Source organism: Symphalangus syndactylus, chromosome 13 (assembly GCF_028878055.3).
Source record: "Symphalangus syndactylus isolate Jambi chromosome 13, NHGRI_mSymSyn1-v2.1_pri, whole genome shotgun sequence".
Classification (NCBI taxonomy): domain Eukaryota; kingdom Metazoa; phylum Chordata; class Mammalia; order Primates; family Hylobatidae; genus Symphalangus; species Symphalangus syndactylus.
The window spans coordinates 84,564,931-84,578,866 of NC_072435.2; the positions used below are offsets into that span (position 1 = coordinate 84,564,931).

Below are 13,936 nucleotides of genomic sequence, written 5' to 3' on the forward strand. Positions count from 1 at the left end.
TCACAACTGTCGCATCTTTTCCACATCTATGTGAAAAACTAGCCCCTCTTCAAAACTGAGTTCAAGATTTAGTATAACCAAAAACACTTCTAGGCCAGCCCCACTTCAATCTAGATATTCAAAAGTATCTATTCTTTCAACTCAATCTCTCTGACTCTGTTTCCACATTTGTTAAATGGATTCAATGAGTGGATTTCAAATATTTTTAGGCACAAGGCCCACATGAGTCTCCTAGAACTCCGTGTAGGGTTATACAGATTGGGCATGGCCATTTGTATCATTAGCTTTCTGACTGATACCCTGTAGAGCTGTGCAGCGTACATCCTGCCTCCAAATGCAGCCTGGTCCTTCCCTGAGGAACAAAGTTTGAAAAGCATTGTACTGATATTTTTAATGCATATACTCAATAGAGGACTAGTATTTAGAGTATCCAAGCACCTCTGATATCAGTATAAAAAAATAGAAGGAACACAACTGAAACTTGACAACAGATTTGAACAGGCTCTTCACAAAATAAAATATCTTATGGCCAATGAACACAAGAAAAGGATCCAACCTCATTAGGAATCAGAATAATGGAAATTAGAATCACGATGAACTACCATTTCACATCTACTAGATTGGTGAAAACTAAAAAGTTTAAACAAAACAAGTGTTTATAAAAAATTTGGAAGAGTATGAAAAGTTAAGTACCATTGGTGAGAATATAAATTGGAATATCCACTTCAAAAACAATTTTAATTGTCTGAAATTGAGGTTCTGCACAAACTATGCTTATTCCACTCCTCTGTAAACCACCGGGAAACATGTATACATGTGCATTAGAGTACATGCACAGAAGTGTTCTTAGCAGTATTGTTCATAATAGTCAAAATTAGGGGGAAAAACCCAAATTCTACCAATGTAAGATTACCTACTATAACGTAATACAATGAAACACTATATTTTGCATGAAAATAATGTACCATAGCTACACTCAATAACTTGGGTGACTCAATATCAAATATAATGTTTTCTCTGACAAAATAAAAAAATTAATATTCTTTTATAAAAACTTTTATTTTATGGGTCAATCTAAAAATTTTTTTGTTTCTTTGTTTGTTTGAGTCGGAGTCATGCTCTGTCACCAGGCTGGAGTGCAGTGGCATGATCTCGGCTCACTGCAACCTCTGCCTCCCGGGTTCAAGCAATTCTCCTGCCTCAGCCTCCCAAGTAGCTGGGACTACAGGTATGCGCCACCACGCCCAGCTAATTTTTGTATTTTTAGTAGAGACAGGGTTTCACCATGTGGGCCAGGCTGGTCTCAATCTCTTGACCTCGTGACCCACCCATCTCAGCCTCCCAAAATGCTGGAAGTACAGGCGTAAGCCACCGCACCCGGCCTTTAAAGAGTGTTTTGATGGCATTACTCTATTGTTAACATTAGAAACAGATGAAAAAAATAGGATTAAAAGAACAATTATAGCAGTTGTTGAAAACGTTAATGTTTTCAAGACTGGACCAAGAAACTAATATGGCTAAACACTTTCATATCTATCTCAGTGAGTACTCACTATGACTCTCATAGTCCCACATTGAAACAACTTTCATGCAACCAAGATGTGGCACATTGTACTTTCCAAGAACGACTGCAACAATATTTTCCATCTCTTGTGCTTTTTCAGAATTTTTCCTCTCCTCCATTAAAAGGTGGATTTTTACGTCCTTTCTCCTTAAACTTTGTATGCAGCAGAAGTGACCTCTGAGCAGGTCATAAAAATCAATAGTTTCCACCAGGCTCTCTCTCTCTCTCTCTCTGGGGATTTCACCCATGGAACCCAGCCACCATACTATGTGGAAATTTAGGCCACATGGAGAACCAAAGTCCCCAGCCCCGGCCCCTGGCAGAGGTCCCAGTGGGCAGCCAAAGCCAAAACCAACTCACCAGCAAAGTGAGTGAACTATATTAGAAATGATTCCTCTGGCCAGCAGTTGAGCTGCCCCTGACAAAACTGCACTGATCAGAGGCCAGCCTCCCCTGCTGAGCCCTGACCAAATGCAGACTTAGGAACAAAATAAATGACTGTTGTTTGAAGCCACTAAGTTTTGGGGCGCTTTGTAATGTAGCAATAAATAAATGGAACATAAGATAAAAGGATATTCCTGCTACAATTTTTCAGAGAGCTAGGTACACCCGAAGATCCCCTGCTGCTCCTTCCGCTCTTTCTTTCCTCCTTCTGTTCGTGTTTGCAATAGGAATTAAGCTGGACCCAATGAAAAATACTTAATGTGATAAATACTTAAGTTTCCCCAAAAGTAGGAAACAGAATTCTTTAGAATTAGCAACCTTTTCCAGATTTGCTTCTTGCTTTCTTGGATGTCATTATCAAAAAGTGAGTGATATTTCCTCACTTTTCCTTTGAGTAACTGAGAGTTCATGTTTGAAGGTATGGTGGGTTAACATGTTTTTATTACATCAGTGATAGATAATAGATATGCACGACTTCTCTAGTGGTGTTTTCCATGACAAAGTAAGAAAGTGAGTGGGTCAAATTGCATACAGGTGGGCTATTAATCCTTTCCTAGATAAAAAAATAAAATGTGGGGTCTAAAATGTTAGCTGGAAGCACATATGGAAATACAAGAGCTTGCCCGATAGCTTTTTCAGGGCTCCTCTCTGATTTGGACACTTTAGCATTTCCATCTAGAAACAGGTCATTGCCTTCAACCTCTGAGGGCTCCTGGGAGGTCTTTGGTTGCCTTTTATTTTTAACTTGTTTCATCGAACCAGTGCAATGCACACCAAGGCCTGGATAAATATTTGTGAGTTGTTTGAACTTTGTTCTGTGCCCTTCAATATTCTTAGGAAATCGATTTTGGACTTTAAAGAAGTTTGAAAATTCGTTCACCATAACTGGACTGATTCAGGACCAATTGCTAAGTGAGCAGTGAGAACACGGGAGGAACAAGGGTATTTGAAAGTCTTGCAGGATCTTTCCGAAAAAGATTATGGCTGTGTGAGGAACTGCATATAAATTTACACCCAAAGTAACCCTTTTGAAGCAGCTGAAAGTCTGAAGACTGAGTTTTTTTAAGAGGATATTTCAAGGATATTTTCTTACAGCCAGCTACCACATGATCTGCCTTGGCTGTATCCTAAAAACCCCCATCTCCATTATTTGCTAATTTGCTGGTCAGTTTACCTCTCTTCTTCTGTAGACCTGCACCATATATATGTCTTCTGCCTCTCTTCCTTGCTTCTTCACACCCTTGCCCTTTCCCCTGACCCACCTCCCTCTCCCAGTTTGCCTCTAGGAGGGATCAGAGTGAGGAAGTGAACTTCTTTGGGGCCAGTTTACTTGTGTCATCCTGAAAGGGGAGTATGGGCAAGGGTCAGGGTCAGGCCCTATGCTAGCTGGTAGCCATTTTAGAGATTCTTAGGAAAAGTAGTTTTATAATTTAAGTGCCAGTGGGACCAAGGAAGAGCAACTTCTCTGCGGAGAAGGAGGATAGAAGTTTATCCCCGGTGGACACCTCTCTGACAGCACACCAGCTGGGGCCTCCCATGTGGCCGTGGAATTCACATGGAATTTGGCTAGTCATTTAACCTCTTCTTCCTCCACTTCCTCAGCTGTATAATGGGGACAGCATTTCCTAGCCGACATCATGAGACTTTATAAAGGGGAGCAAATACTGATGACAAGCAGTTTCCAACAGGAAGAGCCAAAGACTCAAGGTTCAGTTCTGCAGTAACAAGCACTGGATATGCAAACCTTCTCTAACATTATGTGTCAGGTGTCCCATAAAGGTGGCTTTAGGCTTTATTGGCCTTTCTCTGCCTCAGTTTCCTTTTTGCAAAATAAAGATAATAATAGGACCTATCTCACAGAGCTGTTTTGAAGATTAAATGAGATGCAAAGTATAGTATCTGGTACTCATGATAAATGTTAGTTATTTGTTTCACCTGCTCCACACCTCATTTTATCATGTAATAAGTGTCACCAATCCATGAACAGAAGCTGGAATTATGAGAGAATCCTAGAATGGGAGGTAAAAACTCCCTCATTTTTACAGACAAGAAAAAAGAAATGCGGTAAGATTGGGTGCCCTGCCCAGGGCTACCTGATTCATTAGCAAGAAAGCAGGAGTTACAGTTCAGGTCTCCTAATTGTCAGGTCGGTGCAAGTCTCAGTTTTCATTCCTTTGAAGACTGTGTTGGTATTTTTATCCCCAGATAACCCTTTTTCATTCCTATTTTAACGCTAAGACCAGTTCATACCATTAACCACTGCAATCTCTGTCTCCTGCAGCTCCCAGGAAACCTGCAGATAACCTCCCCTTCCCAAAAGCCATACCCCGCCCCACCCCCTGCCCCTGCAAAAGGCCAGGAAAGGTAGCGCTTTCTCAGAGACCTGAGGAAGCTACTAATGGGGACAGCAGGTGAGGAAGGAGGCGGTGGAACTGCAGCTGCTGGCAAAGGTTGCCCTAGTAACCGTGCGGGCTCCATTCAGGAAGCCAGCCCAACTCCAAGATGCAAAATGATCGCCTTCACGCGGCTACTGCAAGCACAAAGGAACCAGAGGAGCCCTGGTATAGCTGGAAGAAAGGGAGGCACAGAGAGAGGTGGGGGCCCATGCTGTCAGTTACAACCTTCCACCTTCCACAGAAGAAAAAGAAGGAAAGAGAATAGCTCTTTGAATCTTCTGGCCTATGTGAACCGTAAAAACCACCCATTTAACATGAGTCCTTTGGTGAGAATAGAGGGAAACAGGCACCCCTCTGTTCACCAGCCTTCTGAAACAATATGTCAGGAGAAGGGGGAGAAACCTCAAACATTGCAACTTTATGGAGGCGCTAAGCTCTTCATACTCTCTCTCCTTTATTCAGACTGGTGACAAAGACCATTTGCTCCCAATTTATTGGAAACTTTTTTTTTTTTTTTTTCACAGCTTGAGCTGCTTAGATGCAGCGAGCTCCCTCTCCCCAAATTGCCGTCAGACACTTGCTGAATGGGCCAGGCTCAATTATGCTCCCTCCACAGGTTCAGCTCACACTGTGACCCTGCATGGCTTCCTGCTATTCATATGTGTTACTTCCCCTTTGTGGTAATGGCTTGTGGCACTTAGCCAGAAAACATTATTAATTTCAGAAGTGGACTGACAAACAACAAACCCACAGTAAAACGAGAGGAAGTGCTGGGGAGGCCAGCTGTCGGCTTGAGCCAAGCAGTAGGAACTCAATGTATGCAGGTTCTAGGAGGAAAGAGATAATAATCCACAAAGAGGAAATGCACTAAAATTATCCACAGCCCATATTTTTTTAAAAAATGAAAGAAAGAAAAAGAAAGAGAAAAGAAATCAGAGAAAAGAAAGGGGGGAAAAAGCACTCAGCTACTTGAGCTGCAGCTGGACAGGAAATTGCTAACGCTGCTTGCAAATCCCTACTTTGAACAGGCAGTTTAGGGAATGCCAGGAGCGGAAACCGTTCAGAACTGGATTAACATGAGCCAAGTTGAACTGCAATCCACTTCTCCTTTCTGTGCTCTTGCTGACTTGGGACACCCAAATAGGACAGACTGACTTGGTATATATATTTCTGCACTATTTCTGTTTGCTTTTTATACTTAGTTGCTTAAAAATCACCATGGACAGTTTTATATGATTGCCATCGAACGAAGGCCACTTGCCTCCTAAATTAGTGTAGACAACCAAGCAGTCAACACATGTGCCATGTGGGTGAAAAGCTCATCCTTCTCCCCACTTCACATGAAGGGACAGAGCTCATGCAAAAAAAGCCCCAAATATAAGTATGTTCTAGTTCTTTTGATTCCGTACACCTGCCTTTTATTTTGGTTTGTATATTTTTACACTTGAGGTGAGGAGAGGGTAGGTCCCAAGAAAAATGACAAGATATATAGCCTTTAGCTTGAAAAGAAACTAAAATAATCCCCACAAGTTTCAGTAGGGGTTTCTGACCCACATCCCAAACCAGTTAAACAAAAAAGCACATTAGAACAGGGATGACAAAGCTGCCTCCTAAGTGCTAATGTAAAATTCTAAAACCATATCCTGACACAGTGAGGAAGCTTAGATATGCCTTGCCATGCGCATGCTAGGGGAAAAAATGGAGACATCATTCTGGATTCATCATTCTCACACTAGGGTATCTGCAGGTAGAATTGTCAATAACAGACTGGAAAAAGAATTATCCCTACTTCCTCCTTGGCATTATCTCAGCATTATAGAGCAGAAGATCCTGACAGTGAAGGATAGGGAGGTTAACATGTGGCTGTCATTTTGCTACACCTCTCTGTGGTTAATATCCAAATTGTATTCCTCAGCAAGCTATGCTCTATAGATTCATTTTTCTTCAGGGGCTTTAAAATCTTGAGCCTGAACTATACTCAGAAGAGGTATTGTTCATATGCACGATACAGTCAGTCCATTCTAGGATGTCATCTTTATTCGTGGCAAATTATGAATTTCATAAACTGCTGCTGAAAAATATTCTAGGAAAAGCTTAAAGAACTTTGCCCTGCTATGCCTACAAGTCAAAATCAATCCCTGAATGAAAAAGTTCTACAATGTGTCACTTCACACATAGGTATAACTGAGATTTTTTTAAAAACACACATTCAATAGCCAAAATAGTTATTTATTAATAATTTAAGGTTTTACATTCTTATAATAAATTCCAGCTCAAAACTTTACACCACGAACATAATGGAGCAATTTAACTCTCCCTTCTTCACAATCAAATGCATTTCTCCTATCAAATGGGTACCCATGCTCACACACACACTTCCAGTTTTATACAAATTTTTTTAAAGGAAAGAAACCAACCCAAAGTATTGCATTTGAGGTGACACTCCCTGAAGAATTTTATACAGAGGTAATATACTGTTTAGCACAGCTGAAGGTTTTTTTTTTTCTTTTTTTAAAGTGAGCCCATGATTTGGTGTCTTTCCAAGATTATCCCCTTTGCGACAACACAAGCCAAAATATTTACAAAGGTAAGGCATAGTCAAACTATATAAAGAGAAAAAAATCATGAGGAAGATACATGAAAAAGACTAAAGACTTCGCCATAACAAGGTCTTAGTGATAATAGTGTCCATAAAGATGTCATCAGAATTGGTAAAGTCAAGCATGCTGCAAATATACCCTTTGGATTAGAAAAGAGCACAATTTTCTTTTTTTGTTTTGTTCTGTTTTAAGAAGTGGCATACTGCTCTTTCTCCCTTTGGATAATTTCTTTTAAGCCCATCAAAAGAAAAAACAAACACAATTCAAACAAACACTGTCAAGTGATTTAAGATCAAATATTTACAATAATCAAATGGAGTATCAGATTTTTTTTTCCAAACTGATACCACAAATACAGAGCTGAAATCTCTCTTTGGCTCCTCTATATGCAAAGTTGAATTAGTCTTCATTGAAGACAATTATATAGTCAGTTCCAGATGCAAAAGGAAACAGCCTTACAAGGCCCTAAAGAACACATGCTCCTACCCTATCATTTGGTCCTACCCTATGTGCCTGGAAGTCCTCGAATCTCAGTCCCTGCATGGGTAGGCTGCACACATGGGTACAGAGCAAACCTACTGCCTGTATCTATACAGCATGTCCTGTTATTCCAAAGAGAATGGAGCAAATCTCTCTGTTAGTATTAACCAATTCCGCACTTGGTAACCTTGTCTAGTACAGACAGCTGGTGTCATTTTGACACCTGGGGCCACACACAAAGAAAGCAGCCCAGCTGATGCTGCCAAGAGAAACTGCTGAAGGGCCAGACACATTCCGGCAAGGAGGGGTGTGGGGTCTTTCACGTAGATTGCAGAGAGTCCACCTGGTAGACATTCTGGTTGGAAGGGGTGGTAAAATACAGCTGCTGTGCTGGAACCCGGTTGTCACACGGGCTGCTGAGTCCCAGCGTCCTCTCGAAGTCCAGCAGCTGACCCATGAAGTTGAAGTTAGGGGATATGTTGGATTTTTTCATTTTGACAATGTCATAGGCATCGTTCATCGACAGATTGAGCTTCTGCATAAGGTATGCCACAGTCACAGTGACTGACCGGCTAATGCCAGCCAAGCAATGTACCAAGACACCACAGTTCTTGCCCCGGGCTTCATCTGTGAACACAAAAAGAAAAGCAAGATCTCAGTAGACTGAAAACCACCCTTTGTGAATGATCAGTCTAAAAACTGAACTTAAAAATATAATAATAATAGTTATGTGTGGCAGTTGAGCCCGACAAGCAGCAGAAAATGTATCATTGAAATGAAACATGTACACTGGACACAATTACATATTTCAGATATTTTCTGAAAAGAGAGCTTTTGTATTAAGTTTCTGCCAACAAAAAACTCCTTAATGGGTGCATTCTTTGCCTCAGCATGTGAATACCAGAAACCCTGCAATATGTTCGTGAATGCCTTTTATACAGACAACCAGACTGCAAGGGTCTATTAAATTATTCTCCAAATGTTGTGCAGCTAACAATGGAGGTATTCAGGCATTTTAAAAGAGAGAGGGAAGTCACAGGGGACGGCCCATTAGGAGGAACAGGATGTCGACATGGCCTGAAAATGAGTTCCTTTGTAATAGGAAATGCATTACAATGCCTGGAGATTCACTTCTCCCAGGCTTCCAGCCCACAGTTCTTCCTGCTGGGCTCAGGTTACCCACTGTCTCACTGTTACCAGTATCACAGTATCATTCAACTAGGTAACATTTAGCATTCATACTGCTTTCCAACAACTAACTTGACGTCCTAAAATAACTCCTAGATGTTTTCAAATTATAAAGCAATGCTGAAATTCCTGTCTATAGTGAGTACTTCTATCTGACCATTCCCCTGAGTCCAAAGACTGTGGGAAAAATCTGTTGTCCGATTGTGAACGACTGTCAATGACTGAATTCAAAGATTCAAGAAACAGCGTTTCAAATACACCTGTGATCTACAGCCATGTCAGAAGGCAGGTTTTCTTCCCTTAGCAAGAAGATAAACCAGAATTAAGGACGCTCTGGGAACATTAGAGACCTGCAGTCCGACAAATTAGCAAGCAGCAAGAGCGATTAACAGCTTAAACTCTATGAATGGCTAGGAATTTTGCATTTAAATGTCAGAGCGACGACTATTAGTCTCACCTATGAAAGAAATGGCCTCAGGGAAAAACTGGGACAGGTTTTGGCTCCAGTGATCCGAGATGGGGATTTGCTTGTATTTAAACTCTCCTGCGTTCTCAAAGAGATTCGGCAAATTGGGGGTGACGTTCAAGATGTACTTGATGCCGAATTCCTCCAACACGTCCAAGTTGGTGGAGTCTTTGGCACAGCCCAAGTAGAGGAAGGGCAAGATCTCCACTGGGAAGGAAGGCTGGCTGTTGGACAGCGGACTGCCATCCGAGTCTGTTGCACTATTGGGGTCTCGGTCAAGGTCAGACTCGATGTCCGAAGAAGAGTCAGAGCTGATCCGCAGGCCCCCGAGCCCCAGCACTGGCAACGGCGGCGAGCTGCTGCTACACGAGCCGTCTAGATTGGTCTCGCAATGCAGGGCGAACTCGGCTTGGAACTTACTGAAGCCACCTGCCAGAACGAGAAAAGCAATCGTGTAACCTGAGAAGCCGTAGTAGTTTTCACAGGTTGTAAGAACCGCAGCCCGGCGCAAGAAACACCACAAGCACCTTACGAACCCCCTACATACAGAACCATACATAAGAGAAACACACTTTAAATGTGCACCCTCGGGAATGGAACGAACGGGCCCGCCTCGCCAGGGAACCCTTATTCGCTTGAATCCGGAAATAGACAAAATGGCAACTTTTTGGAATATTTTGAGAGCTAGGATGTGCCAATTTACATCCCCAACAATCTCTCCCGTCCTGCAAATCTTAATTCAAAATCGAACGATAGAAAACAGGGTGATGGTGGAGAATGTTCTGGGTAAGAAAGCGCAAAACCCGTTAGAAAGAAACCGCCGGTACCCGCAGCCGGAAGCGGGTGGATTCTGAGCCGGCCCGGTTCTCTGGTGCGGAACGCACGGTTCGCGGCCCCTACCTCGCCGGCTGCCGGCCCCTAGGCGAGCAGCGCGGCTCCGAAGGGACAGCTGAGCGCAGCAGAGGCATTTTCAGTCCACGCGCCCCGCCCGCAGCCCTGCGCCCCTCGCCCTGCCCCGCGCGCGGAGTTTCCTGGGCGCGTACCTTCCAGGTAGAACGCCCGGCAGCCCTCGTCCTTGAGCTTCTTGAGCAGCAGCCCGAGCACCGACTCGCCGCCCGTATTCTCGTTCCAGTCGCTGCTGCTCTCGTCGTAGAGCACCACTGTGTCGGTGCCACAGCGCCGGGTGAAGCGGTCCCGGTCCTCGCCGCGCGTGAAGAGCGCGCGCACCGGCAGATTGCCCTTCTGCAGGCGCCGCAGCATGATGCCCGGGATGGCCACGTTGATGGCCGACTCGATGTGCGACGACTCGTACAGCTCCTGCGGCCGGCAGTCCATCAGCAGCAGCCGCTCGTTGCCCAGCTCCAGCTGCTCGTTGAGCCACGCCACCGTCTTGCTGATCGCCATTTCCGACGCGAAGGGCACGGGTCTGAGCGTATCTATCATGGGGGTCGAGCTGCGGGAGAGGGCGGGGTGCCTACCAGACGCCCCTCGGGGCAGGCATAGACCGAGCGCACCGCGCGCGAAGCTGCCGCTCTCCGAGCTGGGTTTAATTCCGCCTCGCCTTACCCAAGCCGAGGCTAGCGGTTGGGGCAGACGAGACAGAAGTAAAGCCGGAGGTTCTCTCTGCACCCAGCTGCAGCCGCTGGCTGTTAGTGTCAATGAATCTCACTCAATGAAGCTGCCCAGACAGTTTTTGTTCCTCCCCAGTGAATGAAATCCAGTTAATTCGGACTCCGTGCTACTGAGAGGGGAGGAAAAAAAGTCTAGCGGCTCCTAATCCCTCCCTCCAAGGCTGCACCTCAAATCTACCCGGGCGTCTTTCTCCCCGGATTATTTAAGACTCGATTTGCTCACTATCCCTTGGACTCAGCCTCGCACACCCCCTGCGCGAGGCAGCTCCTCAATGGATACAAACAGCGAGCGTCTCAATGGATACATTCTCCAGGCCAGCCAATGAGCGTGCTGCGGAAGGGGCTGTTGCCGTGGGGACGGGCCGGCTGGAACAGGTTGTGTTGATGAATTGTTAATGAGTTTGTCATTCACAAAAACGGAAAGGAATTTCCGCTCCGGATAAGCCCCAGTGCAAACAAGCTGCAACAGCGGGCTCGGCGGGAGGAAGGAGAAAGAAGGGGAGGCGGCAGCGGAGGAGGAGCAGGGCACATAAACCAGGGCACTTCAGTTGTCTCATGTTTCCTTCTGTTGAGAGTTCACACTTCGCGTCGGAACTTTTGCGCACCAATGGCGCAATTAGCATGCACAAAAGACCTTGTTCGCGACGCTTGCGTTCGCGAGCTAGCTTTAGGAAAACTTGTGCTGACTTTTTGTTCTTTGTATTCCCTTCAAACTCATTTGGACCCAAGTTCGCCTTAACCCTCCCCTCCCCCAATCCCCCTTCTTTAGGCGGTGTGTGGCATTTGTTTGCCAGTTTTAAAGGCCCAGCTCTGTTTGCTCTGATGTTCTTTTAGCCGAGGCTGTGTTGGGGCTGGTGAACTGACTGGGCTTTAGTGACCGATGAGGTGTTAAATGCTAATCCAACATATTTCGAAACAAACCAGGATTTTGTTGAAACATTTTAAAGCAAACAAACAAACGTCTGGTAGTGCACAAAATCAGAAGAAAACCTTTTTTCTTAAAATAACATTGTGTTTTCTTTAAAACAATGTAGAGTGCAGAAACAAACTCAAGTCAGTCCAGTGCTTTTACTGTACTCCGCTCCAGCGGCGTGGGGAGTTACAAGCCATTGTTCGGGTGAATCTAAATCTCTCCCCCCGCCCCCCCACCACCATCGCCTGCTGGGGGGTCGCGCTGGTTAATGATTTCTGGGCAAGGAGCTAGGCTTCTGACGGAGGAGCCGGTCTGGCGGGGCTGCCTGGGCGAGGTGTGCTGGGACGCGCCAGGCCGGGCCGGCAGTCCCCGCCATGGGCGAGGCGTGAGGAAGTCCTCCCGCAAGACCTGCAGGCTGCGGGGGCTCGACGATTGGTTACAGTTGGCAGGGAGGCATGTCAGAGGGGGCCTCCCCAGCCCTCTCCTGCCGCCGCCTCCTCCCTTTGTCCAGCGCCGGGCACTCCGGGGAGCACCAGCCGCGCCTGCGCGCTGCGCTCCCTGCCACCGCCCCGCAGTCCCCGTCTCCCCGCTTGGCGGGCACGGGGCTGTGCGCGACGCGGTGGACGGGTACTGGGCTGAACGCAGGACTCCCGGTTCTATAGAGATCTGGGGCGGGTGGGGGGAGCAAGGACGAGTGCCTGCCGGGACCCCCCTGGCTCCTGGCTCCCAAGGAGTCGAGGGGAACGTCTCTACCGCGCTGCGGAGCCAGCAGGTAACTTTGGGGAGGTGCCGGCCAGGCCAGCGAGCAGCGCTCGGCCCAGGCGCCGCGGGGCGGACGGATTGGAAGCCGGATGGAGGCGTGGCCGGGTGGGGGCCGCGGCGGCGGGGAGGCGCGTTCCCCGCGCGCAGACCTCTATTGTTATATAAAAGTGCCGAAGCCTGCCTCTCCCGAGCGGAAAACCACCTGTGTGCGGCCGGCGCGGGGCGGGAGGGCCGCGGCCGGAAGGCGCGGGCCCTAATCCGGCCTCCCCTCCCTAAACCCCGGCGGAAAAGAGGCCGCGCTTTGTCCCGCCGCTGCCTGAGAGGCGGAAGCGGGGGCAGCCGCCCGGCGGGGTGCGGCTTTGGGGAGCGTCCCTCGCTGCGTTTTGCGCCCACCGTGAACACCGCGAGGGCGCCTAAGGTCGCGGGGTCTCCCTTCGCCCGACGCCCCGCACCCACGGGCATGCCTGATAACACCCCCGCTGCAATTTGCATTTTTAGTCACCCGCCTCTTCCCTGGTTTGGGAAATGTAGGCTAAAAAAAGGCGGCTGCGAGGCCCAGGTTGCCAATTTTGGAGCTCTGCTGCAGGCAGGCCGCCCCTGGAGGAGCGTGTTCGACGAAGGTGGGGATTGCCGAGCTCCTCTCCGCACCATTTTTGGGCAGCCGTTGGAATAAAACGCCTGTATTTCACTGGGTATCTTCCAGTTTCAGCTGGGGGAGGCCTGCGCTGGAGTTGACTCCCCCTATCCTCCACGATCTGCCACAAAAATTCCCACCCCGAGAAGCTTCAGTCATTGGGACCTGGGGACAGGGAGGGAAGAGGCAGGATGCCCTTCAGCGGAACTGAGAAGAGCAAACTTGTTGGAGGTTCAGCACAGGACCTCCAATAGAAGAGAAAGGGAGGGAAGTTGGGTTTCCACTTTGCATGTTTTAATACGCAGCTACCTGAGTATGACTATAGATTCGGGAGAATACATCGAAACTGTAGTTTTACCCATGCTTCTGAACTTTATCGCCAAGGGAATGCCAGTGTTTCCTGGCGCATTGATTAAAGTGTTCTGACCGCTCAGTCCTAGAAATGCTGCGAAAAGGGCTTCTGGAGTGGGAACAGCCCTCGTTTGCATTATGTCCCCCGCTTCTTCCTAGGTAAGCGCCCTTAGTTAAATCATTCAGCCGTTCTAAGTTGCAGTCTTCCACGTCGGCATAACGAAGATAAAACTATCTGCTTCATAGGGTCCCTGTGACGACAAAATGGGTACGGTGAAATGTCCTAAAGTGGTGGTGGGGTGCTATTAGCTGTTGGAATTGATTTTTCATCCTTCTGAATTGAGGACCTGTGAAAAGGCCTCGGCTTGGGGACACGGTTTGGGCATCCCACAGATGCCCCTTGAGGCTTGCTTGACAGCCCGCCTGGACTCGCTCATCTGCAGCAAAGCCCACTGAGATACTACCCTAACCGATTTAATACGTTCCAACTCAGCTGTCAAGTAAAGG

At 46.9% G+C, this 13,936-nt stretch overlaps 2 protein-coding genes across 3 annotated transcripts in view; both read right to left on the reverse strand.

Annotated features, from left to right (window-relative positions):
• Window positions 1–6,612: 6,612 nt before the first annotated feature.
• On the reverse strand, window positions 6,613–11,057 carry DUSP6 (dual specificity phosphatase 6). 2 transcript variants are annotated; one of them, XM_055237365.2, is made up of 3 exons: window positions 10,182–11,056; window positions 9,130–9,567; window positions 6,613–8,111 (listed from the first exon to the last, which is right to left on the reverse strand). In XM_055237365.2, the coding sequence occupies exons 1-3, from the start codon at window positions 10,579–10,581 to the stop codon at window positions 7,804–7,806; spliced, it is 1,146 nt and encodes a 381-aa protein (XP_055093340.1). In that variant the 5' UTR covers window positions 10,582–11,056; the 3' UTR covers window positions 6,613–7,803. The 2 variants fall into 2 exon arrangements, with proteins under 2 accessions (XP_055093340.1, XP_055093341.1); XM_055237366.2 differs by lacking the exon at window positions 9,130–9,567 and having other exon boundaries at window positions 10,182–11,057.
• A 1,436-nt stretch (window positions 11,058–12,493) lies between these two features.
• The window catches only part of POC1B (POC1 centriolar protein B), a 169,795-nt gene continuing 168,352 nt past the window's right edge, over window positions 12,494–13,936 (reverse strand). The window contains exon 12 of the transcript XR_010115137.1: window positions 12,494–13,680. The gene's annotated coding sequence lies outside the window, so the exon portion shown is untranslated. The remainder of the gene's footprint in view (window positions 13,681–13,936) is intronic.

What these genes read in the sequence shown, in the direction of transcription:
- DUSP6 (XM_055237365.2), bottom strand. Translation starts at nt 10,581, where the DNA reads ATGATAGATACGCTCAGACCCGTGCCCTTCGCGTCGGAAATGGCGATC. An exon ending in CCGGGCGTTCTACCTGGAAG is followed by an intron (nt 9,568 to 10,181) that starts GTACGCGCCCAG and finishes TCGTTCTGGCAG; the next exon opens with GTGGCTTCAGTAAGTTCCAA. An exon ending in TGAGGCCATTTCTTTCATAG is followed by an intron (nt 8,112 to 9,129) that starts GTGAGACTAATA and finishes TTGTGTTCACAG; the next exon opens with ATGAAGCCCGGGGCAAGAAC.